Source organism: Apodemus sylvaticus, chromosome 1 (genome assembly GCF_947179515.1).
Source record: "Apodemus sylvaticus chromosome 1, mApoSyl1.1, whole genome shotgun sequence".
NCBI classification, from domain to species: domain Eukaryota; kingdom Metazoa; phylum Chordata; class Mammalia; order Rodentia; family Muridae; genus Apodemus; species Apodemus sylvaticus.
This window is the reverse complement of record NC_067472.1, coordinates 45410134-45436303: the sequence shown is the minus strand read 5'-3', so window position 1 is coordinate 45436303 and position 26170 is coordinate 45410134. Positions and strand designations below refer to the sequence as shown.

The 26170-nt window shown below is 42.6% G+C and overlaps 1 protein-coding gene and 1 pseudogene across 3 annotated transcripts in view; both read left to right on the top strand.

Moving 5' to 3' along the window:
• Positions 1-24821, top strand: part of Prune2 (prune homolog 2 with BCH domain) — a 278222-nt gene extending 253401 nt beyond the window's left edge. The window contains exons 15-18 of one of the 3 annotated variants that reach the window (XM_052188702.1): positions 1099-1185; positions 8947-9045; positions 12875-12910; positions 21728-24821. In XM_052188702.1, coding sequence (XP_052044662.1) covers positions 1099-1185; positions 8947-9045; positions 12875-12910; positions 21728-21758 — 253 coding nt within the window. In that variant the 3' untranslated portion in view covers positions 21759-24821. Of the gene's footprint in view, positions 1-1098; positions 1186-8946; positions 9046-12874; positions 12911-17529; positions 17578-21727 lie in introns of all 3 variants that reach the window. The other 2 variants (XM_052188693.1, XM_052188683.1) reach the window with 2 other exon arrangements.
• LOC127689248 (ubiquitin-like protein ISG15) lies at positions 7711-8206 on the top strand (annotated as a pseudogene).
• Positions 24822-26170: the final 1349 nt, after the last annotated feature.

Genomic DNA, 26170 nt, shown 5'->3' with positions numbered 1-26170 from the left:
TCCATTTTATGATCCAACAATAATAAAGTAGTATTGTTAATACTGAAGAATGTTCCTGAAAACCAAGAATTATTAAAATGGTCAATTTTCTTTAGATGTAAGAACAAAATGAGATCTAGTCAGACCAAATACATTGTCAAGGATTAGAGGGTGTAGCTTAGCTGGAGCGAGTGCTGTGTCCCATCACCTGCATATAAACCTGTAATCCTGCTTTCCGGCAAGAGAATCAAATGCTAGAGGCTATCCTTAGCTACGCAGTGAGTGTGAGGCCAGCCCAAACTACACAAGACCCAGTTGCAAAACTAAAAACAATTTAAAAAATTAATAGTAAAATAGTTAGAGGGCTTATTCTTTTCAAGTTAACCAAGATAAAGCTGACAAAATTTAAAATCATCACGAAGCATAAATACGACAATTGTTATAAATGTGTATGCTGTAAGAACATCACCCTTCTCTTTCATATTTGCACTGGTGGGAAAATGAGATTTAAGTGTCAAGTTATATCTCAAAAATCATTTCAGGAAGTCAGGAATATAGCTTAGTTTATGAAGTGTTTGCCAGGCAAGCACAGGGGCCTGAGTTCAATTCCCAGCAGTCGGATAAAAAACAAAACAAAACGAAACAACCAACAAAACAAAACAAAACCAAACAAGCTAGGTGTAGTGGTGCATGCTTGTATGCCTAATTCTGGGGAGGCAGAAACAAGCAGATTCCTGGCGCTCACTGGCTGGCCAGCAGGGTCTGAGCAGAAAGCCCTAGGTCTTAGCTGGAAACTGTTTCAGTAAACAAGGTAGATGGCTCCCGAAGAATAACACTAGAAACTGGCTTCTCGGCAGGACTGCATGCATGCCTACCTATTCACACAGCCATGCACTTGAATATACTCACAAACACATACATGCTTTCATGCACATGCATGCATGCACACACACAGGGTTGAGGAGAAAGAGAAAAAAACAGACATTTTAAAAATTAATCAGAAATTGTAACCTTCTGAAGAACTCCTCCCCAGAACTGCATATATTCTTCTTTGAGCATTTGTTTACTATCGGGAAGTAAGTTAGCCATAATATAGAATTGTTTCTTTTTTCAAAATAGGTTGCGCAAGAATTTGAAGTCGTTCATCATTGTCCACCCTTCTTGGTTCATCAGAACGATCCTGGCGGTGACGCGGCCTTTTATAAGGTATAACTGTGATGGTCACAAGGCAACTGCAGGATGTGTTTTTAGACTATGCAAAAAAAAATGTACAAAAATACAAAATACATAACAAGGGCTTGTAAGCTAAGAGAATCCAGGGAAACCTACTTTACCTCTGCCCTCCTGGAAAGATACTTTGTACTATGCATCAGGAGTCCTCATTTAAAGGGCCAGATGTGATGGCACACTCCTGTAATTTCAGCACTCAGGATTTTAAGGCAGGATTTCAGGCCATAGGGTTCTTTTGCAAGAACTTGTGATATTTACTTCATATAAGTATTTTCCCCAACTATTGCAAAGCCTGGCCTCTAAGTTGCTTCCTGCAAGTTTGGACAATGAACAGTGAGTCCCATGCCACATCGCAGGATGAGCCAATACTTTACAGAGATACGTGAGCTGTGCAATCACCAAAACTGAGTGAAGCATCCAGGGGCACTTTTGTATAGTTGTATCCGGCTCAAATGTAAGGATCATTGTTTCTATTCAGTGAATATTCAACACTTGACTTAGGCACTGTATAACCTCATGTTTGGGGATGTGAAGAAAACAAGACTTGAGACGATTAAATGAGTGGAACAGTATTTTTCAGAAATCTTTAAAAATAGAATAAAGCCTCACACACCATCAAGGTAGATAACTAAATGTAAAATATGTGTGTGTGTGTGTGTGTGTGTGTGTGTATGTGTGTGTGTGAGTGTGTGTATGCGTGTGTGCACTTTGTGTGTATGCATGTAAAATAAGGAGAGTTGTGTTGTTTTGCTTTTTCACTTTACCTTCCAGATTTCTTTAAAGAGGGAGTGCTGTTTTAATAATAATTAAAGTACTAAATCTTATGATGATATTTATTAGCTTTCTCATCCCTGACTCTACAATTGAGTAGCAGGATTCTTCTGGCAAAACAATGAAACTGTTGACTAAAGTATGAGGAATTTGATGAGGTGCCTTTTTAAAAATGTCTTATGGAGTTTGGACTAATGAAGTAGTTCAGTGGGTAAGTGTTTGCTGCCCAAACCTGATGACTTGAGTTCAAACCTCAGAATCCCACATTAAAAACCAGATGTGGTGGCACATACCTTTAATCCCAGCACACAGAGGAGGGCAGAGATCTCTGTGAGTTTGAGCCTAGCCTGTCCACAAAAAAAAGTTCCAGGACAGCCGGGGCCATTACATAGGGAGATCCTATCTCAAAACAATGACAACAAAAACAAAAGAAAAATAAACAACAGCAAAAACCCAAGCAAATGTGGCAGTCTGCATCTGGAATCCCAGCATTCCCATAAGGGATAGTAACAGGAGGATCAGCCTGAAGCTCATGTCAGTGGCCTGGAGTAGGGCTCCTGCAGAAATAGTCCTGCCTCAACAAGGTACATGAGAGAAACAGTTCCCCAAGTTTATCTTCTGTGGCACATGTGTGCCCCCAACAGAGAAAGGGGATGGTGTTTTGAATATTATGAAAAGTGAAAAGTTTATAAAAAGCTACTTATTAACTACAGAAACACTTTGATAAAAGAGTAAGAACCAATGTATATGGATAAGCTTTTAAAAATTTTAGCTTTCTTTTTTAATTATTTTTAATTTATTTTCTATGTGTGTGTGTGTTTTACCTGAGAAGGTCAAAAGAGGGTTCCTGGAACTGGGGTTACAAATGATTGTTAGCTGTTGCCGTATTGGTGCTAGGACTTGAACCCACATCCTTGGGAAGAGAAGTAAGTGATCTTAACTGATGAGTCATCTCTCCAGCCCAAACTGTAGCTTTAAAAGTACCAAAAGTTTATTTAAATTTTTGTATGAGCCCCACCCCGCAGCAGCCACTGCACAGTAGCTCCAGAGGCGGTCTGGGTGCAGAAGATCTGGCACCCTTACCAGCTGCTGCTGCTTTGTTCTCCACGGTTGATGGCTTCTGACAAGGGTGCAGGTGGAGAAAGATTCACTTTCCTTCCCTAGCGGGGCTGGCCACTAGGAGTCTGACCATGCTCCAGTGAGTATACCAGCAACACAAAATGGACCTTTTTTCTTTCTTTCCCTTTTTTTCTTGGGAAGGGGGGGTCATGGGTGGGAGGGTGGACGCAGGAGGACTGATGGGGTGCATGTGAGATTCCCAAATAATCCTTAAGAAACAAACATGCAAAAAGAAGTTCTGTATAGGAGTTTGCATATGAGTGCGAGCCTGTGGAGGCCAGAAGAGAGCATCTGATCCTGTGGAGCTGGAGTTTCTGCTGGTGTGAGCATCCAAAGGGGATTCTGGGAACCAAACTCGGGGTTCTGCTGCAGTCGTACTGTCACTGCTGAGCCATCTCACCAACCCCCAAATTCAGCTTCTACAAAACAAGCTTTAGTTTGCGGCCTTTTGAGAGAGGGTCATGCTCTATACCCGATTGACCTGTGACTCACTAAGTAGCCCACGACAATACTGAACTGAGATTCTCCTGCCTCAACACCAACACTGACTTCTTCCTTAACTTCATCTTCTGCCTCCTCCACTTTTCCTTCTTCTTTCTTCTTGTTTTTTGTTTGTTTGTTGTTTATTGTTTAGGGAGCTTGTTTTTGGTTGGTTGGTTGGTTGGTTGATGCTTTTTATTTGTTTGGTTGGTTTGGTTTGGTTTGGTTTGGTTTGAGACAGCATCTCTTTACGTAGTCCTGGTTATCTTGGAGCTTTCTATGCAGACTAAGATGGTCTCAAACTCACAAAAATCCTCCTGGCACTGCCTCCTGAGTTCTTGGATTAAAATCATGTGCCATCAGACACAGCCTTGCCTCAACCTGCCATGTACAATTTGCAAGGCCCTAAGTTCAGTTCCTAAGATTGTAAAACAAATAGAATTAAACCACCCTAACCTAATTGTCATCCGAGAGGCTTCGTCCAGCAGTTGATGGAAACAGATGCAGAGACCCACAGCCAAACAATAGGCAGAGCTCAGGAAGTCTTGTGGAAGATTGGGGCAAGGTTTGTGGGAACCTGAAGAGTCAAGGACACCACAAGACGACCTACAGAGCCAACTAACCTGGGCCCATGGGCTGGACCTAGGCCCCTTACACATATGTGGCAGATATGCAGCATGGTCTTCATGTGGGTCCCCTACCAATTGGAGCAGAGGCTGTCTCTGACTTGGGCTCTGTTGCCTGCCTTTGGATCTCTTTCCCCTAGCTCGGCTTGGCTTCAGAAAGAAAGGATGCACCTAGTCCTGATGAGACTTGATGTGCTAAGGTGAATTGGTAGGGGAGAGCACGCCCTTTCTTTGAGGAGAAGAGGAAGGGGTAATGGGAGAATTGTGGTGGGAGGGTAAGACTGGAAGGAGGAGGGGGGGTCTGCAATTAGGATATAAAGTGAATAAATAAATTAGTGAAAGGAACAATTAAATCATTGACCAAAAGCGATCGGTCAGTGATGGGTCTTACTGATACTCTGCTCTTGGTTTCAGGTGCTCAACCCTGCCATTATCAGCCACAGACACTAAGAAACAAGTAAATGACTGTGATCCCGTCAAATTTTGTTTCTGATCACTAAACTATTATTGGTTGGTGTTCTCTTCAGCCATTTAAAAACAATATGAGCAGAGCTGGAGAGATGGCTCCATGATTAAAAGAACTTATTGAGCAAGCACAAGGACTGGAGATCAGATCCCAGCATGCATGTAAAAGCTAGACATGGTCCTGAAAACTCCTATAACCCTAGCAGAGGAGGCAAAGACTGGAGGATAGCTGGAGCTTTCTGGTTGCTGGCCTAGCTGAAAAAGCACAGGCTCTGCCTTCAGCGAGAGATCCTGCCCCAAATGAAAAAACTAATAGAGATGGATACTTGATGTTCTTCTGTGACTACACACATATGCACACTCGAGCACGCAAACACACACACACACTATAGCTAAAGAGCAACATCTTTCATGAGGATATATGAGAAACAGTTTTTAAAATGAGCTACTTGTCTGTGCCAAATACTCATCATTCCCTTGGTCACAAATGACTGAGAAATGGCACAGCTCAGTGGCTGCTCTCTGGGAGCTCCAAATCTTGCTATGAACACAGGCAGATAAATCGGTAGTTCCCATGCAAAGTGAAATTGTACTTTGTAGAGATGATATCTCTAGGTAAGAATGAATTCGAGGGTGGTGTGTGGAAAGCAAGGGGTTGGAACTATATCTAGGCTATCTTCAAGGTGACTTTTGAGGCACTAGGTGGGTTAGCTAGCTGAAACTAAGGAGAAATACCATTTGCTCTTTTCATCTTCCACCCTTCCCCGCTCCTTCGATACCCTAACACTAGATAGGAAAGAAAAAGGATAAAAAGAAAAGGGGGCGATGTTATTGACTACTTCCTGTTGATTAAGGGCATTGAGTTTCTTGGGGCAAGTTTGATCTTTGCCATCAAGATAACCAATGTTTTCTTCTTTGGGCACAACTATTTAACAAACTGTGACCGCCAACAACCAACAGTGATCAACCAACAATCCAGCATGCCTCTGAAAAGCCCCCAGAATTCCTAACACCATACAATTACAGAAACTATCTGTATCTGCTGCTGGCAACAATCACGCCCCTGCGAGAGCACAAGGCAAATCTAGTCAGCTGCTGAGGGTAATCTGAAGCAGGCCATATCCCCACACCTAGGATTAAAATGAAAACATACTCTTATAATATTCTGTGTTGTTGTTTTTTTTTAAAGAAGCCAAAACTCCAAAATTGTCACTATGAAGAAAAGCAATCCAGGTAGAGGAAAGGGCAGGCAGGAGACACAAAGGGTAGAGTGTGGTATGTTGAAAACTATCCGTTCCAGGGAACAAACAATGGGGGGGGAGGGTGTGTCTGTGCCTTCCTCTTCACTTGTCTGCTTTGTCTTTTATTATAACTCCAGTCTGTGCCACACTCCAAAGGAAGTAGTTTAGAGGCCCATACAGTGTGTTGTTGGAAGTGTATGTTGGCCCAAGACTTGGCTGAAAGATAGGAAAGTACGTTGGGAACAGGAGGATTGTTTGCAAGTCACAGTCCCCGGGGAAAGCCACGAGTAAAACATTAATGATAGATGTATATATAAAAAATGTGAAAGGCTCCTGAGCAGGAGTTAAAAAGACAATTAACAGGCAGTTCTCACAATCCAGTGGCTCATTGAAACCACCGTGAAGGAATTTTAGATCACTGAGCAAATTCACTTCAAGTGGAATGGGATATCTTTAAACTAGTTTGCAATTACACAAATAAGAAGAAAACACATTTTCAGAAAGGTATCTCATCGTTTGAAGTAGAGGCAGATTCTCCCTTGAACAACTTCCAGTTCCCTGAAGACAACATCTCCACTCAGTTTCCTCCGGCTCCTTGCAGGCACATCTAGGCACTTAGACACACCGAAGACTATCCCCTTGTTACAGACTGCTTGTAACTCAAATCCAGTTTTATTGGAATCTAGTTTTGAACGTTGACCTCTCCAGAATGAGCTTTCTAACTAAAAATTTTAAAAAGTAAAAAGTTCTTTTAATTACACTTTAAAAATTGAGAGGCAAGTAAATCTACACATACTTTTAAAGCATAATCAAACTTTGTAGTCTGAAAGTACTCGTAATAATTCTGCTTATTAAAATGAATGAACAGAGATGGCAACAAAGCCATAGCCTGGGACTATGGGGAGACAGTGCACAGGAGTGTGGCCTCTGAGGCTAGACCACACAGCTTCTCCAGGCTTCCCCACTGAGTACTGGTAGGACCCTCCCCCCTCAGCTTTCTTATTTTTAAAACGGAGAAAATAATATATGCCTCACCAGGATGTAATAAGAAAAAAACAGTTAATTCCCATAAATCATGTAAAACAGTGCTTGGCCAGTTACCACAGGATTTCCTCACAGAGTCCATCCTCGCTATCTGTGAGGTCTGCAAGTAGAGATTCAGCCAACCACTGAGTGGGGGATGGGAGAGCAGTCCCTTCTAGAATGACGGGAAATGGTATCTTAATTTTAAAGGAGATATTAACTACTATCTAATTAATAAAGCTTTGGGTATAACCTATATATTAGTATGGAAAATATTAAACATCTCTGAACATACACAGACTATTTCTTGTTGGTTTTTTGGGGACTTTTTTGTTTGTTTTCAGGGAGAATTTTCAGTATGTGTACATAATTCGTGTGTAAATTCTACAGTACTTTATGAGCAGACTTTAGCATCCTGGGGCATGCAGGACTGGTGGTTTTGGAACCAGTCCACCATGGCTGCTGAGAGAGAGGTGTGTGCAGAATCTGGAAACATTGTGCTTACAGAAGTGGATTGGTAAATCCAAGGCACTGGTGTTGTAAGATACTCAGAGGGTGCACAGTTTCAGTTAGAAAATGAAGATGTTCAAGAAAGGGCTTATCCAACGTGATGGCCAGCATTAATAAACACGTTTTATGCTTTCAAATTTCTAACCTCAAAATGTTCTCACCAAAACAAAGAACCCAAATAAAAGCAAATGAGGAGAGTAAGCAGCCAGAAGTTGAGAGAAGCAGGCTCCTTAGCTCCGGGGGACCTAGTGCTGGAGCCTACAGCGATGGCCTGGAACCTAAAGGTGAAGATGCTGGGGAGGGGGGAGGGGGTGATGAGTTCCTGGTGTCTCTGGCTAACTCCACGATGGTGTCAGATCTGAAGAAGCAGATTGCCCAGAAGATTGATGTGCCAGCTTTGCAGCCACGCCTGGCCCACCTAAGTGGTAAAGTGCCACAGGACAGTGTTACCCTTTCTAGGCTGGGGCTGGGTCCTGGCAGCACAGCATGCAAATGGTACCGAATGGAATGGTGATCCTCTGAGCATCCCGGTGAGGGATGAAGAGGGCCACAGCAGTATCTGTGCGGTCGGCTGACCCAGACTGCAGCCGTGCTAAAGCGTCGGCTGTCCCAGCAGGAGCAAGTCCATGGAGACCAATTCTGCTAAGCTTCCAGGGAAGGCCCATGGAGGACGAAGAGACACTGGGGGAGTACGGCCTAAAGCCCCAGTGCACAGAGATCAAGAATTTGCGCCTGAGAGGAGGAGGGGACTATTATGCCTAAGGCCCCTATCCAGAGCCAATGTTGGTTATAAAAGATGATGCAATAAAAAAAGAAAGAAAGAAAGAAAGAAAGAAAGAAAGAAAGAAAGAAAGAAAGAAAGAAAGAAAGAAAGAAAGAAAGAAAAAGAAAGAAAATGAACATGTGAGGTGTCATGTGTTACCTAGCACAACTTAGCTTTTCCACAAGCACTCGGTACTTCAGAGCACATGCTGTATACATGAAGTACACACATGCACACATGCACACATGCACACACACGCATTTGTTGATTAAAAAATAGTAATGGCTATTCCTAATATTTCTAATTGACATGTATGCATGTATGTATGTATATATGTATGTATGTATATATATGTGTGTGTATGTAATGTATGTGTTATGCGTGGCATATAACAATAATAAAGAAATTAATTTGGGTTAGAGGTATGATGGAGATGTACTGCTTGCTCATGTATGAACTTCTGAGAAATTAAAAATATTAAAAATAGTAATGAAGCAGCTCCAGGCCCATAACAATGGCTGAGATAATGTTATCCTTTCTGCTCAGCAAGGACTCTGGGTCAAGCCTAGGCATATCAAGATTTCAGGATGTGGGTGTGGGTCAGAGCAGGTGGGAGAGCCTGGGCTTTGTCCCCACGGACAATAATGTAGAAAGGGATTGCAAGGTTTTCAGGGAAAGACAACAGCAGTGTAGCTACTGATGATATAAGTCTCTTCTCTCTCTCCTTTTTTTCTTCCAGCTCAAAGTTCAGCAGTAAAATTAAGTATGTGAGTAGCCTATCTGAGCTCGGAGGGCTGATCCCCATGGACTGCATCCACATTCCAGAGAGCATCATCAAGTAAGTATGAGGGCTTCGGAGCCCTGCTGAGAAAGAAGACACACCAGAGGCAGGGTGAGGGGGTGGGAGGGTGGGGGAATAGGGGGGTGGGGGATGGGGGGGGAGAGCAGTCCCTTCTAGAATGATGGGAAATGGCGTCTTATTTCTGAAAGAGACCTGAAGTATTATCTAATGAATACAGCTTTGGCTATAACCTATAAATTACTTTTCTTTCAGATCCTCTTTCTTACAACTTGTAATGATTAGTTATTCATTTTTTATTTCATACAATATATTTGATCATATTTTTCCAACCATATTGACGTTTTTATCTTGAAATTTGTTTCCACCCTGGAGACACCATTAGTATTAACTAGAACATTTATACTTGTTACACTATATTTTACATTAAGGTCTTCCCATAATTTGGATTTTTCTTTTCTTTAAGTAATTTGTCTACATGACCCCAGAAAATAGAGAAAAAGAAAAGACTATTTTCTTCAAATCCGTCCCCCTCCCCACCTTGTCCTAAGGGATGCCTTTAGACAGAAGATAAGATGGAGAGCCTTATCGAGGAGGGTGGGTGGTGAGAAATAGTTTCCTTGCTTAGGACCAGGCAAGGAGGCAGCCTGTGGGTGTAAAGTGCACATACTGTGGCTGTGACGATTATGTCCGAAAGTAGTAATAAAAGCTAACTCTAAGTATTTGGAGCTTGACTATGAAGACAGAGATGTTAGAGAATGGCCATTCCTATCTGATAAACTGTTGCAAAGAACCATTAATTTTCTGTGGGTCCTGTCCTGCTTTTGTCTCTTGATGTGGCTGATTAACCTGTTCTTGTTTCATTGGACTTGAAAGGAACTTGATTATGGGCTCTAAGAAAAAGGCAAGTGTTCTGTACCTCCCTCCAGAAAATAGAAAGCGAAATGGACCTTCCGATGAGGCCTCCAAAACATCTCAGTAGCACACAGGTAGAAGCTGGGGTCATCTCATTTACCATTACCATTTACCCTGGAACAAAGAAGAGCTGTGTTTTATAGCACACTTAATAAAACCCCATCTCACACATGCCAGGTAGGTAAGTTAGTAAGAAGTTACTTATGGAAGTAGGAGGAGGGACCAGGCAGGGATAGCACCAGAGTTCAAATCCAAATTTGCCTGTCACCAAATGTCGACATGCTTTTCTAGTAGGGTCTTCATCTTTCTACAAGTGTCATCCTCAGCCCAACAGCTCACAAATAGATGTATTTGGATTCCCTCCATCAGCCAAATCAGGACCTAACACTGGCTACTGAGAGCCTTACTGGTCAGGTGACTCAGCTTAGCCAAGCAGTACTAATGAGCTCCTAACCAGGGCTTCAGTCCTCCGGCGCTTCACTGAAGTCTCGAAACCAGTGCCCCCTCCAGCTCTGGCCCGCGTGCCATAAGCTGCTCCCTGTCTCCAAAACCCACTCTTCCTTTAAAAAATAATGATGATATAGAGTCAGTGGAGATTCCTGGGAAAAATGGAGGCTTCAGGTAAGCAGCTGCTGGTGGGATGGGGCCTAGCGTCCTGGAAAATTAAAGTCACGCTAGGACAGTGACTTCTGGGTCCTTTATTCCACAGACTCAAAGAATGAATTTCATAGACAATGGGGAGGATGAGTTTTAGAATGGAATTTAGTTTATAGACGAGATACCAACGGAGTTCCTGTATAATAAGAGCAGGTCCCAAGGAAAGGACGCCATCAAATGTCCCTATGTAGGGGTTAAGATGGCTTTTCTAGATTGAGACATGGGACCAGGTTGAGATAGTAGGGGATCTGATCAGCACAGTTGTCCCACATACTGCGTATTTATTTGCCCTAGTTTCTGTCACAGACTCATATATAGCTTCCAGATGAGAGTATTTCTGCCTATGTAAAAGAAAAAAGATAGCAAGAAACCAGACCAGGACAATATACCTAAAACACACTTGCATTTCTAGCCTCCAGCCAGGACAGAAGTACAGACATGTCTGGCTTCTGTCCAAGAACAAAAGTCAGATCAGATCCTTTCGGAGAAGCTGCCCCTAAAAGTGTCCAACAAGATTTTGTCGCCTCATCATTTTTTGACCACCTACTGTACTACGACACCTTTGCAAAAGATGACAAGGACATTCTATCCTACTAAGGGAGCGAACAGTGGCTATTTTCCAGGAAAGCAGCAGAGCTTCCATGGTGTGTCAGAGACAACTGGATGAAAAGGGGGTGGGCTTCAGGGGCAATTCGATGTGAACCTTCCCTCCCACTTCTCAATGTCTGAGACTTCAGGCAGCCTATGAAAACCCTCCGAGGTTTAATGTTCACATCAGTAAAGTGGGGAAATATTCTCAGAGTGTGGATGGGCCTGAAGATTAAATGAGACCAGTAAACAGAGAGCCACTGCAGGCTATGATTGAGTTGCTTTGGCAACTTACTGTGCTGGGAGTCTGGGGAGGGCTTGCGAAGCTCGACATGGCCAGACTCGGTCATGTTTTCTCAAGGGGTGCATTTTGGTTGCCTCAGGAGGAAGAGATCCATTTGGAAAGACTCGTTTTCTGGAGGAAGAACCTAGCACTGTGGGTCCTCCCCCTCCCATCTGTGTTTCCTCTTGTTGTCTTTCTACATCTCAGGGCATCTTTTCTGCCATGTCCTTTACCAAACCCCATTGCTTCGTTGTTCACATTGTGCCATTTTTGAATCAACACAGCCAGAACTATTTTTCTTTTACTGAATAACATTCAAAGCATCTGATCCCAGCCAGTCCCAAGAACAGAATTCAGCTGGGTGGAGCCTGGCATCAATGGGATGAAATGCAATTTATATTCATTGATGACAGTTGGCTGTTATTAGCTAGGGATGGCTGTAGTCAATAGCGTCACTGTAGACACTCAGTGAACACTGAGCTGTTATTCCTGAGGGAAATCCAGGGCTGGGATCCTGTCTGTCTCTGGTTGCAATGTTTTCATCACCTACCAGTATTATAACCTTGGCTCATGTGTGTCTCTGTTTGAGAAAGCTTCTTAGTGTAAACACGTACTGTTAACTGGTGAGTACTAACCCTTTACTTGGCTAGGCGTGGTGGCAACCATGTGTAATCACAGCACTCAGGAGACTAGAATACAAGGACCCCCGAGCCTGAGGCCAGCCTGGGTTACATGGAAAGACCCGTTCCCAAACAACCAAAACAAACCAAAATTTTGTACTCAAGGCCCCACCCAGTACTACAACTTGTACCTAAAACAATCTTATGGGCCACCCATGTTCTCTGGGAGGTACACTGGCTTTCTTGTGCCTATAAACAGTAGGCAATGTTTGGTAACATGCTTGACCACTATTTTAAATAGCCCGATCACCAGCCAAAAGCACAAAAATGTGGGAAAGATTTAGCAAAAAAAAAAAAAAAAAAAAAAAAAAAAAAGCAAAAAACATACAAGACAGGAAGGCACCGCCTCATCCTGCTGGACTTCTGCCGATTCTGTGCACACAGGGCAAGAATTTTTGTCACCTCGTCCGTGTCCACAAATGGCCAAAAGCACTGTACACTGATTTTGGAAATTTCAGATGTCTTAGTGAACAGGCAAATTTGCAAATACAGAATCTAGAAATAGTGAGAATTGATTATATATTTATATATACATACATATATATATATATATATATACATATACATATATATATATATGGATTGTAATTGGACCGTTGTGCCTAACACCGATAAGCTTTCTCTCCATTCAGTCTTTCTTGTCCAGGTAAGTGTTTTCTCTCGTGTTCTGACTGTTGAAAACTTTTACCTGACATTTCCTACTGTTCCTCGCTGCCCTCATGGCATCCGTTTCTTATCTTGTAAGGTACGATGAAGAGAAATCTTTTAAGAGAAGTGTGAGGTAAAAATCTGGAGATCTGTATTCACGCTGGATACCCCTACACCCCCTACCCCCACCCCCCACCGTGTGTGCGTACTCCAGTCTTGTATTTGCGGGTGACCTCAACAAGCTGCTGGAGGAAGAGTCCGTTTATCAGTCCTTTCAGTCCTTTGTGTTCCCCTGGAAGTCTTCGTCCTGTGTGTAAAGCTGTTGAGGTCAGCCTGATTTGCAACTGAAACCTACTAAACCTGATAGACCCCCTGCCTTGGCCCAGGCTGCGAGCTAATGTTAATTATACCGAACACACTGATGGGAATGTTCTGAGCTTTATTTAGCCAGCATGCTGCCCAACCCCTTGCAGCATCTCCATTACGAAGGGAGACTCAAGGTAAACATACATGACTGCCCAGCAGGAAGGAATAGCGTCCTGTTTAGCTGAGTGTGTCTCGTGCTCCCTAAGACAGCTACGTTTAAAAAAGCAAAAAGGCCACTATGCACCACCTCTGTTTTTATATTTGGCTGTGCTTTGCTCATGCTCTGCTTGCTTCTGTGTGTCTGTCTGTCTGTTCCTTTTCTCCACTGATACTTTTTGCTCGTGCAGACTGGATGAAGAACTGAGGGAGGCTTCAGAAGCGGCTAAGTAAGACTTGGGTTTTCATTTCGCGGCTGGTGTGATGTTGGCTGGTGTTTCAGGAATGCCTGGGAGGGTCTGCATGCCTGGGGTCTTCTGATTGCGCCCTGATAATAAGGCTGCATCTTGAAAATTCCCCTTTTCTCCTGTGGCCAATGTAATCATTGATCTTTTCATTATAATCAAGTTTTCCCATAATCCGGGTTATGTTGAGGAAAGCATTTGTCACTGTTTAATTTATTTTTTATAATGTATCTGAAATTCTGGATATCACCAGAAAAACACATTATAGGCACTGTTACATAGTGTTGTGTCTGTATGACCTTTAAATATATCGAGGCAACAGTACCACACCAGTTCATATCATGAGGAGAAACAGTAGGAAATAAAAATTGGAAAGATTTGTGCAGAATTAGTTTTACAGCCTTCCAAGATTTAAATAGCATTCTGAGGCTAAAGAGATGGCTCAACTGTTACTAGCATTGACTGTACTTTTATAGGTCCAGGGTTCTATTCTCACATGATGGCTTACAACTGTCTATAACTCCAGGTCTAAGGATTCCTAAATTGTCTTCTGGCCTCTACAAGCACTACCTGTACATAGTGCACAGACATGCATGCAAACAAAAAAATCCATAAACATAAAGTAATAGTAAAAATCAGGGAATGCGTGGTTTAGTTTTTGTTATTGTCATTTGTTTATTTGTTTTTTAATAATACTGTTTTCATTGGGGCTGGACACTGCTCAGTCTTGTTGAAGCGTGATCCTGGAAAAAGGCAAAGCTACAGTGCCAGGAAACATAAATGAACACATGCTAGATGATGTTGTTTGATGAATTATTTAGTGAGGAAACCAGTAAAGAGTCCCGTGAACTTGAGGAGAAGTTAAGCTGCGTACCTGTAGCCATCACTTCTTGCCTTGTTCCAAATCACCACACAGGTACCTGAGACCACATACGGTTCGAGCCCCTGACTGCACTGTCCGTTGTCCTGTACACACATACCTGTGATCCACAATGGGTAACATACTATGCCAGAAGTTAACAAGACTTAGGAACGGTTTATTTCTCTAGTTTTCCATTTACTATTTTCGGAGCATGATTGACAACTTGTCATAGAATCTACAGCAGTACAATTTCAGATTTTAGGTTTAGGGAATTTACAAAAGGCCGTTTGGATAAGCCAGTCGGGTTAGAAAGAAAGTTGGTTAATGTTCAGTGAGGCAATAAACTAACATCAGGTTATCTGTCCACTGGACAGAGATGACTGTATCACTGCAGGACATGAATCTACAAGCTAACCTTTGCCTTGTGGTACTGAGAGACAGCCCTAGAATGCCGGCCTGAGCTGGGGGGACAGAGCCTCAAGCTGTGTTCTTTGTCCATTTCCAAGGCCACAGAGATGCATCCTGACGTCATTAGATACACTGAGCTGCTCTCTGGAAAGCCTAACATGTTGAGTACATTAAACTTCAACAAAAGCGAAAATCTTGAACAACGTTCAAGGCAGTTACCAATTCTAAATAAATACTAAGCAGTGAGTTTATCCCATGTGGCTGCAGAAGTTTCCTTATTAAAACAACTCATTTACCCAGTGGAAGGGGGTGCTGTATATTTTTTGTTGCAGATAACCTTCAGAATTATTTGCCTAAAATCTGAATATTTTATACATTTAAAATGCCTAAATTAAAATCACTAGATCTTCCCAGTCTTGATGAGGATTCATTGGGTAAACCATTTGCCAGAAGAATCCAACCCTAATTCATTCTATTCTTTGTGATTATGAAATTACGAAGTCTTCATACCTTTGAGTGTACATAAAGAAAATGGACTGAGCTCTGTTGACCCCACAGGGGGTTGGTTTTCCGTATTTATCTTGTTCTTGTTGTTTCTGAGACACTGTCTCATTATTGTAGCCTTCGCTAGCCTGAATCTTGCTTAGTAGACCACTCCACCTGCCTCTGCCTCCCAAGTTCTGGGATTAAAGGCGTGGCCACCACATATGTTCTCACAGAGGCTTAGAAGCCTCAAAATCCAACCATGTTGATGCCCATCGGACCTCCTTCGCTATGTTTTAGCCTTGGGTGCAATCCCTAAATCCTGGGCAGACCTGCATGAGGGTTAGCTATAAATAAATAAATAAATAAATAAATAAATAAATAAATAAATAAATAAGAAAGATGTGGTCCCTGTTTATCTAAAATTGGAAGCTGATTATCCCCAGGTTCTTTCTTTTAATGTGACTGTCCACGTGGCTTTGTTAGAAAACTTTGGACTTGTCTTAGCTGCATCAAATAGTATACATCAAAAAACAGAGCCTCCCTAGTTATTGCTTTTCCCCATCCCTGCAGCATTTTAAAGCCTCTTCCTCCCATCATGTTGGTACAAGTGCTACAACACATCTCCAGTTGCTCACCAACCTTCCTTGACCTCCTCAGAACTGGCTCCACCTGACAGCTTTCTTTCTAACCTTATATCCACGCAGAGGTAGGAAATACTTTGGAAGGATCTGTGCTATATACAAACCCATTCTTAGTTTGCTAATGAGGAAGACTCCTTCTGCTACCCTTTCAGTGGTGGCATTTAAACACCTGCAAATCGCGGTTCTCTTTTGAGAGATCGCCTAAGGTTAAAAAGCAGACAGCCTTTGGGAGGTTTCCCTTTCTTGATTCTGTGCCAGCTTCTCTGGCTTTTGCAAGCTCGCTGCCCTTGCTGTCTAGGCTTGCCAAATTTTCTCCATAAAAATCCCAGACCACCAGCAGAGTAAGGAAGGGAAGGGAGGCGGGACTGTGCAATGCCTAGCAAGGGAAACAGTCACCTGATATTTTCAGGAAAATACTGAATTAGTCATAAACCCTCATGCAAAAGCATAAATTAGCTCGTTCAGTTAGACTTGGTGGAAAAGACACTCTTGCATTTAAAAAGGATTAGTTCAACTGGAATTGTGGCTCAGCAGTTAAGAGTGCTTGCTGCACTTGGGGAGGACCTGGCTTGGGAAGATCTGGCATGCCCCAAACCATATGGCAGCTCGGCGATACCCAACTCCATCTTCTGACCTCTGCAGGCACCAGGCACACATGCTGTGCAATACACACATGCATGCAAAACAGTCGTGCACACAATTTTTTAAAATCTTTTTTAAAAAATAAGTAAAAAAAATCATAGACTCTTTTAAATTATTTTTTTTCCCACTGGGGGGACAAAACTTACCAGAGGAGGAAAAAAGTAAAAACTGAAGTGTATTAAATATTAGGGATTGATATAAAGTGAATTTAAAATCTGTAAGTATAGTTATCACACTGTTGTTATGGACAACATGAACAGTTAAGTTACATAAAGACATGTGCACCATTAAAAACTTTGAAGTCACTGTTTGATGTGGCTATGCTTCTATTCCTGGACCTGTCTTGCTTAGGTAGTGTTAGAACTCATGACTGCCCCTAAGCTCTGCCAGCCCCGCCCCCTCCAGTAGTGGTGAGTGTCCTGTCCCTCTCCTGTACTGACATCAAGCAGAGCTGACCTACACAGTCTTTCCATGCTGTGGAAAATCCTCATTCTTGTGAAAACTGAAGGCTGAGTGTGTGGTGTCTGGACAAAATTCTGATGTTTAAAAGGTTTTCCTTTATGTCTAAAATATTTTTTTATTATTTGAGCTATGTAAATTGTTTTCAATATTTATTTCACTGCATAAGGACAGATTTGAAAAATAAGAAAAGGTGGCTTGGACAGATAACCACTGGAGGTATTATTATTATTATTATTATTATTATTATTATTAATTTCTGTATCTCAATTAATGGCTGTATCTCAGACCCGATGCTAAAGTAGCATCATTTGTTAGTAGCATCATTTGTTTTGTTATAGATTTGGGATTGTAGGCCTAGCAAATGGTACCATTTACAGATTAAACAGTTTCAAATGCTCCAGCCAGTGATGCTGACACGACAGTAAGAATGAGAAAATGTTAACTGCTTCCTGTTTGTTGTTTGTTTGTTCTCCCCTGCACTCAGAACTAGCTGCCTTTACAATGATCCAGAAATGACTTCTATGGAGAAGGAGTAAGAACTCACCGTCAATAACAGCTATGTGCTTACATGTAGTATTGTATGGCTGGGTTGAAAGGAAACTGATGCCTCCAGGATTGGGTAAACCTGACGAGATGTTCAGCTTTCACGGGCTCTGAACCTGAAACAAGTCATTGACAAAGGCATTTGCCAGCTCTGTTGTCTTAGCGATTGCCACAAAGGACAACCGAATCCTTTACCCGATGTCCCACTTTCTCACTCCAAAAATAAGCAAAGGAATTTTGGGGCCAGTTGTACGAACACGGGGGCAAGAGGAACCCAAACAGGCTTTCAGAATTATATCATCCATCACAGTTAGGGATAGCTGAACCTTCTATGTGAACTTGATATTTAGTGACTAGTGGAGAAATACCTTTGCTTTGCAAATTCTAAGAGACAGTTGAGCCTTCCTGGGACTTCTGGAATTATATAGTTGGGTATTGCTGTCCTGTAAAAAGTAGAAATTGAACATGCATAAAGTTCTTAGCCTGTGTCAGACTCTGTAAGAAGTCGTACTCAGTATCTGATATTCATCCTAGAATAATCTTATAGAGTACATTTTACAAAAGAGAAAAAGGAACTGTGGATAAACCTTGTGACTAGCCAGTGTTTTGCAACCATTAAAAAGGGGATTGGAGGGGTTCAAGGTGGGGTTTGAACCTTGACCTTGAAGATTCAGAGCTGGAGGCTTTCAAATCAGAGAGGTAGATTGTGGAAATGGTTGCTGCTTCTCATGTGACAAAGGACAGAAACTGGTCACATGAGACTGGCCATGTCTGTCCGGACGCCCAGCAAGCAGATCCTAATTTGGCTTGAATTAGGATTATACTTGTTGCCAGGGACCAAGAAAGATAAGCAAAGATCAACTTAAACATATTTCCCTTGTCACTCTCTCCCCTGGGTCCAAAGAGAAGTTGGAAAATCAACAGTGTCTGCAGCTGCCTTGTTGACCTTACAGCTTAAAGGAAGTTTAGGGACAAAACACTGAGTCCCAACTTTAAAAAAGGAACAAAGGGCAGGATGAATGTTGTATGGGGACATTCTGAATCATGTAGCTTTTTCCTAAAGGTCACTGTCCAAACTTTGGAGATGACAGTGCCAGTTGCTTCAAGCAAAGATGTTTGTGCAAAGCAAACAGATCTTTCACACACAAGGCATTCCCTCCCGTTTCGAGCAATGCCCCTTGAACACAAAAAACACTCACAGTTCAGCTTGCCCCTCAGTGTTGCTGCTACATCTTGGGGCTTACCCACTCCTCTGCCTGCCTTATTTGTCTATTGCTGAGAGGGCTTTGGGGTTGGTGTACAGGGCAATGCATCTATTCCTGTGTGGGCTCCTTGCTGGGCAGGGTAGGAGGGAGAAAGCGATGTGCCAGTGCTGATGTTACTTCCCATACTTAGAAGAATGCATCCCCTAGAAGTTTCCCTTTTCTTCCTCCCTGTCTTTCCTGAGCACCCACCAGGCATACCATCTCCCTAAGCAGCAGGATGAGAACCAGGGGCAAGAACCAGAGTGGGCAAGAATTCTCTCCCTTGAGCTCCAGACCTGCATTTCTTTGCTTGCTTGCTTTAGCTTTGTTTACCTTCTTCAAGCTTCTGTGGAGAGGGAAGACTCCTACCTACATGGAAGCATTTTACACCTGCAGCGAGGACTGAATGGATGAACTGCAAATTGAGCACAGGCCCTTTCAAAGGGGCTCTGTCCGGCTAACAATGAAGGGTGATGGAAGGGTCCTGTCATGGCCTCCCATTCTCTACAGAGAGAAGGAACCTTCTGGCTGCCTTATCCCTCCTCCTTCATAAAGCACAAGTGGGTTTTAACTGCTAGTAAGCAGGATTGCCACTTGCCTTGTAAAGGAACCTCATTTAGTGCATGCAAGAAGTGAGACCAGCCTGTCACTGAATGGTAGGTCACTCTGCTCAGGGCCAAATTGGCTGTGGACAGCTAAGCTCATCTTCCCAGGCAGGAAGAATCTCCCATCTACTTTCAGTTTTGGTCAAAAGTTGCCATTGGTGTCATTCTCAAGAGGGACACTGTTAGGAAATGACCTTCAGTTCCATTCACCCTTACTTTAGGGCTGGGTTTTATCCACACCACAAAGTTAATGCAGGACTAGCTCCACTTGTAATGTATTTTTAAATGAGATGATCAATGTGGAGAAGATGAAGTAGAAGCATTACCAGTACCTTTATTAACCCCATAAAGTAACCATTGTCTCAAAAGCAATCTGCAGGGAGGTTTCCTGTACCAGCTTTTTAGGAAGTTGTCCACAGTTGCCCTTTCTGTACTCTGGATAAACAGGTTTTAGGCTTTCAGCTATTTGGTTAAAAAAACAAACAAACAAACAAACCAAAAAGTGTTAGGATATATATTCCAATGTATCAGATAAGGTATTGTCAAAGGCCTAGATTGCAGTTACCAATTCAGACCTAGGACTGACTTCTGAGTACATCATAGAACATCTTAGAGCCAAATGCATTTTTTAAATGTCCTGCTTTATAAAAGTATGTTAGAAACAGATATGGGAGTCCAGGAGATGAAAAGAGACACCACCCAACCGAAGACCTGCAGATAGTAAGTCAGATCCTTGAAGGCACAAAAAATAAATAAGTTACCCCAGTGTCTGGTCCCCTTTGAGCTGCCCCTCATCATGTCTGTCACAGCAGCCTCTTCAAACTTGCATTATTGCAAAGGTAGATCTCCTTCATTAGTGGCGAGATAGGCTGTGCCAGCCTATCTCAGTGAGATACATTCCAGAAGTGAGAACTTGTAGGATGTGGGCCATGTGGTCAAGTGAGCACATACACTGTGACACACTGTTGAGGCTGCTGAGGGAATCCCAAATGGAAAACTCTTCAATTGTACAGCTTAGACCAACGGTGCTCTAGGATACACGTGGCTTTGTATGCAAAGTTACTAGAAGGGACTTGCTTGCCACATAGGCCACAGGAAAGTCCACCCCAGGGGGACTAATGTGTCAGAAGGGCAGAGAGAAATCCAGACTTCCTGTCATGCTGCTTTAACAGTACTGCTGCTCATTGTATCGTGACTGGAGTCCTCTCTCCAACTGTTCACTGGCTCTCGTTCTCTTCCGTGTATCTGTGTATGTATCCAAGATGATATTTATTCCATGTTAGAGGCGCTAAGAGAGCCAAGAAAGCAGATTGCTGCTCTGATACCCCAAAGACAGTATGCAGACCCAGTTCAGAGATGAAGGCTCTCTAGAAGGCTCCTGGCATGAGCCCTCATTCTAAGGAGAAAGAACCTAGAGTCTGAGGTCCACAAGGACCTGCAGTGGAAAAGACTTCTGGCCAGGAAGGGGCAGTGTGAGTGGACAACAGGCTCTGTCCGGCTTCTTCTGCTTTCCATTCCATCCAGCATGCAGTCTGGGAGACACTGCCACTCATTCAAGATGGCCTTCACTTCCCTGCACAGACTCTGTCCCAGACATATTCACAGACACACCCAGAAGCATGACGTACCATCTCTTCAGCCAAGTGGACGCCAAAAACTGACTATCACAAGAAAGAACAATGGCCACTCAAATGGGAAGACATAGTGACATTCTTTATCTGATTTTGCCTTTGGTTTAAGGCTTAACATGAGCCTTTCATTCCTGGGTCCTTTTGAAAAGGTATAAAATGCTTCCAGAAGCAATTTTGTAAAAAAAAAAAAGAAAGAAAGAAAGAAAGAAAGAAAGAAAGAAAGAAAGAAAGAAAGAAAGAAGCAGAGACAATATTTTTATTTTTAAAATATTTATTTATTCATTTACCTATTAATTTATATGTGTATGGGTATTTTGCTTGCATGTATGTCTGTGCTGTGTGCATGCCCAATGCCCACAGAGTCTAGCAGAGGGGGTCAAATTTCTCGAGTTATAAACAGTTGTAAATTTCCATGTGGGTTCTGGGAATCGAGCCCAGGTCCTCTGGAGGAGCAGCCAGTGATCTTAACCATGGGGCTGTCCCTTCAGCCTCCAGAGTCAATACTTTCTAGAAAACCTTAACGACTGGCAGACTATTTTCTAGCTTAAAAGGCTTAGGCAATTTCTTCAAATTATTTGAAGAAAGATACAAACAAGTGGCCCCTGAGCTGACTATTCCTCACTGGTGCGTTTTCTCTCTCCCCACTCCCTTCGATCCAGCATTGACATGAAGCTGAAAGAAACGGCATAGCTGGCCTGCCGGAGGAGGAATCGCTTTCTGCTTCGTGATTTTACTGGGACGCACCTACCTGGAAGTGACAGGGATGGTGACATCTCCATTTTGCACCACCTGGTGCCATTGGAAATTTCCAAGCAGGGAAAAATGGAAGAGAATTTGTTTACTGTTAACATATTTTATGAAATGTTGTGTATTTTCCTATTTTGCCAATTATGTGCCTCAATGATTTCAGTTGAACCTTAGTAAGAAAATAGGACCTTCTGTTTTACTATTATGCTAATCCTTGGTGCAGTGGGACTTGGTTCCTTAGACTGGTGTTTACCAAAAGCATAGCTTAATTCTGCTGTTAGACAGCTGTGGGTACATTTCTGTAGGCTGACTGAATTTCCCTGTAGAGCTTCCTCTAGATTCAAGATGCGCAGGGCTTGCCTTGTCCCAGGAATGTGGCTCTCTGGAACTCTGTCTATGAAATGCTGAGCCTGAATAGGACAGACAGACAGACAGACAGACAGACATAAAATCCTCATCTGCTAAGGCATCTGCCTTCTTCCTGTCCACATTAGTCATCTTTCCATTTTTCAAAAGGAACCTGGGCTTTCTAATCCATGTAAGTTTTACTTTGTAGACCTGTATGTAAATTGCTCTTTTACAGCATCATTCCCTAATGATCTTGAAGAACTGCATATTGTGAAACAAGATGAACTACACTTCAGGCCACAGAACAGGTTCCAACCTTTACACTGTATGTGCCAACTTCAAGGTGGCCCATACAGAAATTATTGGGTAACATCGAATCATCCAAAATTAACACTCAATGCATTGCCAAAGCAATCTGCGTTAAGAAGTTTAAAATTAAATGCAAGTATATACTCGCCTGTACGAAATAGCTTGCTTCTTGTTTTTATAAACCCCTTACATCGTTACGGCAATTTCCAATCTGTGGAAGAGGTTAGCAAGCTGTAGTGAGGCTAAGGCTCTAAGACAAGAGGAGCTGGTTTCTGCACTTATAGTTGAAAACAAATATTAATACTTAATTGTCTGAAGCTTCTTTTACACCTTCCTCACCCAAACTGAATAGTGACAACAGACAGTTCTCCACAAAGCCAAAACACTATCTTTACAGAAGAAAAGAAAGAGTGTGCTGACCCCTATGATACCAAATACCCATTCCCACCCTGGCCTCCATGCTCTGTGTCTTTATTTAAATGCTTTCCCTGACTGAGTGCACAGCAGTGGCTGTAATCTCATTTGGTTTTGCTAAAAACATTTTTTTCTTTCAAGACAGGATCTCAACTATGTAGCCCTGATTGGCCTAGAACTCACTATATAGACCAAGCCTGCCTCAAACTTGTGGCAATCCTTCTGCCTCAGCCTCCCAAGTACTATAGGCTGGCACCACCATGTCTGGACTCGTAAAGAAAATTTCGACACTTACAGACAGTGAAACATCACCTGTAGCTTACTGAGAAAAGCAATGGGTCCTTCTCACAGAAGTATGGAATCCCCAGACTCAAAGTGAAAACTCTTTAGAACTGTTCTTCAAAGTCATCTGTTACCAAGTAGCTGGCAGGCACAGAGTGAAGACAGGCCCTGCCTGGTGGCTCTGTTGAGGAGAACTGTAGACACTCTGAGCCCTGAAGATGTCTCCTCAACAGGGAGGCTTCTTAGTCCAGGAACCAGGGTTCTTCTGGCTTTATCTGCTTCCTGTCTGTTTCCAATCTGTCTTCCATACAAACTCACCCAATATACATCTCCCGGTCCCTTTCCTTCATTAGGCTCCACTATTTATCTTCACCTGTTGGTCCCCTTCAACTTAGTATCTTTTTTGGCCTTTGTCCTTTTTTCAATCTCCCTTCTTATTTTTAAGCTAATTTGATAGAAAAGCTCCAGAGTTCTCTAGGCTTCCACAGCCTGCCCTGACCTTTGGAAGCCCACCCCAAACATCATGGTGATATGAATATAGTTACCCAATATCCCAATTCGCTCACCTGCTTAACATTAACTCCTTCATATTCCATTTTGAAAGATGAATTACACGATTCCCCTCGCCATGTTAAACCTATGACGCTGTGAGAACTGCAGAGTTCAGCTCAGCAAATCTGTAGACGTGTGGCCATTGAGAGATCTTGCTTTTCACAACCAACCACATAGGACAACAGGCAAAGAGGCACACTGTTCACACTTTCTTAGAGTCTGTATATGGAAAATGACTCACTCGTGTGGCGTGACATAGTAAATTAGTATGAGCAGTTTCACATCAATGATGTTTGGAATATCCTACGGGCTGTAATATTGCAATATATAAGCACATGCTATCCTACTATCTTCAAAAAAATGAGTTACTTTAATTGCATGTGCTAGAGAAAAGCTATCATGTTCATCAAATGAATAGGCGTCTAGTGAATCCTGAGCTAATAGCCCATAAGCAGGTAGATGTAACTCTCACATCGCTCAGCTCTAGCGCCTGCACCCTGGACATTCTTGCTTTGGTCTGGACTGCCAGGACCTGCTTTGCACTTTCTCCTGTAGATCTATCTGTAGTTAAGGGAACACCAAGGGGTCATTGGGGTGGTCGCGGTTTTCACTTTGAGTTCCAGTTATTACATAGCTGGGTTTTGACTAAGGGTAGAACAAAAACCTGTGCAGAAGGTAGTTGTTGAAGAGTGAGAACAACTGGGGGTGGAGGAAGACCCCAAAGTTCCCATTGAAACCATACAGTGTTATAGAAGGCTCCTCCCTAGGGCATACCAATGAGCACGGGGCATCCTCCCTAGTGCAGTCTCAGGATGTAATTGTGAGAGTCCCTTGATGGTTCTGCACAACTCTTGTCTTATCAATATGCCCCAGTGGTCTGCTACTTTAGGAATCTCTAGGTGTGCACAAACTAACCTTTTCTATTTCTAAAGAGTTTTCTACATGTATCAGATTGCTCAGAATAAAGTATATATTAGACTTGTTTTGGTAAAGAAATAAACTCTACCTGGATAGTATGGATTAAAAATATGAAAATATGTAAGAACACAATGTATCTCTATACCCTTACTGTGTAACTCAGAAATAAAATTAGATTCTGCACATTGTGGTTTCCTTTTTCAACTCAGTGAAACTCTGTGGCTTCCCTTAGCAGGAACATGACATGCCGGGAACTTGCCACAGGCAAAAAGTGATATGCATTTGACATCCCTGGCCATCTAAACCCTATTGTTTTCTGTCTAGTTTTATCTTAAATGTCTTGGAGGCTTTCTGCACTGTACTTTTAAAATGGACCGTTTACTCTTTGGAAGTATCCCCTCATTTTGTGGTTACTATGTTGTGACTTTTTCTGTTGCGTGCCTTTTCATGACATATTTAATTTTAAAGTAAAGCATACTAAGGGCTGGGGGTAGAGGTCAGTGGTGAAACACACACTTGGAATTAGCAAGGTTCTGTGTCTGATCCCCAGCAAAACACACACATGCATGTGTGCATACACATGCACACACACATGCACACATATGCACATATATGTGCATACACACATGCACACACATGCATAAACACACATGCACATACATAAACACACATGAACATACACACACACTTGCCCATGTGAACACACACATATACATGGGAGGGTGTCATTTCAACATTAATTGTTTCCCTTTTAGTTTTCTGGAGTCTTTGTTGAACTTTCGTAGCCTTTAGGCAAAAAACAGTTAGAAATCATCACTGTATTTTTTTAACCAGATAAATAGTTTTAGGAAGCTATGGGTACAGTAGCTCAGCTGGTTGTGTCCTTACTTCGCATGCTTACCCAGCATGCGCAAGGCTCTACGTTACATTCCCCAGCATCGCCTAGCATAGCATCTCACACGGGTAGTCACAGCACTGGGAATAAACAACTACACTAGCAAAAAGTGAGCAGTTATTTCTGTCAAGACAATTATACACTTAAAAGAATCTATGGTTAAAAAATGTCATTTTAGGGGCTGGAAGAACAGCTCGGCCCTAGGAGCTCTTACTTAGCAAAGAAGCTAAGTTTGATTTTCGGCATCCATGCAAGTTGGCTCACAACTGCCTGGAACTCAGAAATAACTCAGGACCGAAGGGTGAGTTCTGGTAGCTATTAGGAACGAGGAATGTAAAAGGCAAAGACCGGGCTGAGATCATCGCAGACAAGAGAATGCCAGACTGACAACATGGGCAGTGAGGGTCATTTTGCGCCTGTAGCCTAAGGTGATGGGGGTGGAGGGGTGGGGGTGAACTGGGTAGAGTGAGGTGGGCGCACGCTGTTCAGCACGGCGCAGCTGGGAGGGATAACAAGGCACATGTTCAGAGGAACATGTCATGGAACAAGTCATGGCGCAGAGGTGGAAAAGAAAAAAAAATTTTTTTCCCAAGCACACATGCTAAACAAAGGCAGGCATTGTGCAAACCCGTGTGTT